Source organism: Macaca mulatta, chromosome 14 (assembly GCF_049350105.2).
Source record: "Macaca mulatta isolate MMU2019108-1 chromosome 14, T2T-MMU8v2.0, whole genome shotgun sequence".
NCBI classification, from domain to species: domain Eukaryota; kingdom Metazoa; phylum Chordata; class Mammalia; order Primates; family Cercopithecidae; genus Macaca; species Macaca mulatta.
The window spans coordinates 15,239,626-15,243,599 of record NC_133419.1 but is presented as its reverse complement, the minus strand read 5'-3'; the positions used below and the strand labels follow the sequence as shown (position 1 = coordinate 15,243,599).

The 3,974-nt window shown below is 42.0% G+C and overlaps 1 protein-coding gene across 1 annotated transcript; it reads right to left on the bottom strand.

Moving 5' to 3' along the window:
* Positions 1–763: 763 nt before the first annotated feature.
* On the bottom strand, positions 764–1,740 carry OR1S1 (olfactory receptor, family 1, subfamily S, member 2). Its single transcript, NM_001193987.2, is given in 1 exon segment — positions 764–1,740. A coding segment is annotated over 1 exon segment (939 nt). The 5' UTR covers positions 1,703–1,740.
* Between the last annotated feature and the right edge of the window lie 2,234 nt (positions 1,741–3,974).

The window sequence follows — 3,974 nt, the reverse complement described above, 5'->3', positions numbered from 1 at the left end:
GCTGACCTAAAGAAATGTAGATTAAAGAAAGAAGTAGTAATTGTCTTCAAAGCTAAAAAAGCTAGACTGTAGGCACTATATGCACCTGTGATATAATATAGGTTTTAAATAATTTGTATCAAAGTTTGTAATAATATAGATTGTAATTAAGGTGTGTGTTTTAAAATTAATCTCTATTTTTTATACATAAATTTTGTATTTATTCATACAAGTATTTTTATTGATAAATTGTCCCCCATATTCTTGGGGAACATTTGATAGTTTGATATATTCATATAATGTGTAATAATCAAATTAGGGGATTAGGATATCCATCACCTGAAACATTTATCTTTTCTTTATGCTGGGAACATTGGAATTATTCTCTTTTAGCTATTTTGAAATATATAACAAATTGTTGTTTACCATAGTCCCCCATAATGATTTATCAAACATTAGGTCCTATTTAGTCTATCTAACTGCATTGTTGTACCCATTAATCAACCTCTATTCAACTCCACTCCACTTCTCTTCTCCTGTGCCCTGGTTACCACCAATCTACTCTCTAAGGATGCATGTTGTTCTTGTGACTTACCATGGTGGTTACCGGTTTTGTTTCCAAGACAAGAGCTAAGTGGAAAAGCTCCAACTCCCTCAGCAGTTGGAATAGGAGACAGATATCTGCAAGTTCATCAAAAGTTGAACCATCATAACTGTGCCATACACTCTGGGTTGAATCATTTATCTGATTGTGTGGACTAGAAGAATGTAGATGTCCAGGGCATCAAAGGGAAGAAAGTTTTCTATTGATGAGCTTTCTCAGGGCACCTTTCATATCCTTATTCCTCAAGCTGTAGATGAAGGGGTTCATCATGGGTGTCACCACAGTGAATAGGACAGCACCAATCTTATCAGTGTCCTCAGGGTGAGTGGAGGAGGGGAAAAAGTACACACCTACAATGGTTCCGTAGAACAGTAATACAACTGTCAGGTGAGAGCCACAAGTGGAGAAGGCTTTCCACTTTCCCTGTGTGGATGATATTCTCAGGACAGCTCTGATGATGCAGACATAGGAGAAGAAGATGAGTGCAAAGGGGAAGATGATAACTGATAAACCCACAATAAACAACACAAGCTCATTGATCATTGTGCCTGAACAGGACAGTTTGAGAAGAGGGGCCAAGTCACAGAAGAAGTGTGGGAGGGTGTTGTGGTCACAGAAGAGCAATTGAATGAGCAGAAGGGTGTGCGTCAGAGCTATAATATTACTCAGGAGCCACGAGATGACAGTGAGCAAAATGCAGAACCTGGGTCGCATGAGAGTTATGTAATTCAGAGGGTAGCAGATCGCCACAAAGCGGTCGTAGGCCATGGTCCCCAAGAGCAAATTGTCAGTGACGACAAACACAATAGAAAAGTACATCTGTGCGATGCAGCTCTCATAAGAGATGGATTGGCTGTTGGTGTGAATATTCACCAGCATTTTGGGGACTGAGTTGGAAATGGAGGAAATACCAGCAAAGGATAGATTAGCAAGGAAGAGATACATGGGGGTGTGAAGGTACGTATCCAAGCTGATGACCAGAATGATGAGCCCATTCCCAACCACAGTGACCAGGTGCATACCCAGGAAAAGCACAAAGAGGAGGTTTTGATGTTCAGCCTGGTTGGAGAGTCCTAGGAGAATGAATTCAGTGATGGTGGTTTGGTTTCCTTGATGCATGTTTCTGCTGATCTGAAGAAAGGAACACAAAGTCTTCATACTCCTACAAGAAAACTTAGCATGGTGTCATTTGACTGCAGTCATTGCAGTGAAGCACTTCCTTTTGGCTGATGGGCAATAAAGTTTCTTCTGCTTATTAAGTGGAAGTGCTACTTAATGAGGAAGTATTTCAGCAGTGTAGAGATTTGGAAAATGTCATGGAAAAAGACAGGACATGGCAGATAATTCTCAATGAACATGTTTTAAACTCTAACAGGATTCTGAATGTGACTTTTCCAGTTGGTTTTAAATGTAGTTTCAATCTCCCAAATTAGGATCGTAGGTGAGGCATACCCTATATTCTAAAGATGTTATATACACGTGCAGCAATTACTTAAAAGTGACCAAAATGTTCCCCCTGTTCAACTTTATCCTTTAAATCTAAGAGAAAAACAATTTCAAGTCTTGTGGAAGTGAAGAGACTGGGAAAGTAAACACAACTGAGGGTTAGGAATGGCTATGGGAGTGTACACCATTGTGTGGGTGCTTCATCCCACTAATCCAGAACAAGTGCTTTTGAGGAATGAGTACAAGAAGGAGCAACGAGGGTTTTACTTCATCTGTGGCTACATATTAGCTTCAAGAAAATTTAGGGGGCACACATACACTTAAAGATTTCTGTTTGCCTCTCACTTCTAAAGGTGAAGGGGTCACTGGATCAGGTCATGATGGCAGGGGTAGGGGGAAAAGATGGTGGTTAGTACGGCAATACTGCATTTTCACCCATGGCATGGCATAAATATGTGAATTTCCCATAGGACACATGATGCTATAGGAGGTCATTGCAGTCAAGTCACCTTGTTGAGATTCCAATCCAGAAACAGCCTATCGGGGCAGAGGAGGCTGTAGCAATAATGAGGTGGCTCTCTTAAGAAACAGAGATCTTAAAGAGATCAGGAACATAATTCATTGTGCTTGTCAGGGGACCGCATAATAGGGCAGTCTCCAAAAGGGAGCCTCTGACGAACCTCAAAATGATCTCAAGAAACACCAGGCCTGCCACATATAAGGCACCAGCTGCTAGTATCTATGGCAACAGAGCAAAGAAAGAACATATGCTCCCACCTTTCCGCTGTACAACCCAAGCTACACATCAGATCTGAGGTCAAAAGGGAGGACCCATGCTTTGAATTGATAGTGAAGCTGAAGTTTAAAATTGGGCTGGACTTGGTTTTTTAATACCTGAAAATGGATTTTCAGTATCAAATTTAAACTTTTTTTTTTTTTAGCTTGAGTCTCACTCTGTCGCCCAGGCTGGAGTGCAGTGGCGCCATCTCCACTCACTGCAAGCTCCACCTCCCAGGTTCACGCCATTCTCCTGCCTCAGCCTCCCGAGTAGCTGGGACTACAGGCGCCCGCCACCACGCCTGGCTAATTTTTGTATTTTTAGTAGAGACGGGGTTTCACCGTGTTAGCCAGGCTGGTCTCGATCTCCTGACCTCATGAGGCTGGTCTCGATCTCCTGACCTCGTGATCCGCCCCTCTTGGCCTCCCAAAATGCTGGGATTACAGGCGTGAGCCACTGCGCCCAGCCAAATTTAAACATTTTTAAAACCTTAAGTGGCCAGAAAGGTAAATGGATATCACAAGGTGTCATCTAGGAGTAGGGAAGGGAGATTGGAGCTAGTATGATTTTCGTTGTGACTTATTGAAAATAATATCAGCTTGGGATCAAAGAGATGTTGGTTCCTCTTTCTACTCTCTTCACAATGTCTCCTTCTCATTTTATCCCTCTCTTCTACCTATCTTCAAAATCACTTGTCTTTCAAAGATTTTCTTTCCATTCAGAGGCCAGAAAAGAGGAAACTATCTCTGGAATTCCAGAAAACTGAAAGGCATTGGAGATTGAAGCAGAGATCTGAAGTCTCTTTCCTCCTGAAAAGCTTGGCTTACAAATCAGAGAGAAGGGAAAACAGATGCAGAAGGGAGAATCCACAATAAAACTGAAATGAGCTAAATAACTAGCAGGCATCTATATTGAAGATACAGACTGGACTGTGGTTAACAAGTCCTAGGCTGGTTTGGGCTTGACTAGAGAGGGGAATTGTATGTTTCTGAGTGACAATCCCTGATCTCTCCTTTCCGTTCTACCTTTCCCACTTGCCAGTACTCCTGCACAAATTGTTCTGAGTTCTTAAGGTGGCTGCCTAGCTGGTCAAGACCAATGCTGGATTCTGAAGAGACTCACCTCTGAATGATGGTAAAAATCTCAGGAAGTGACTGGTTTCTAGAC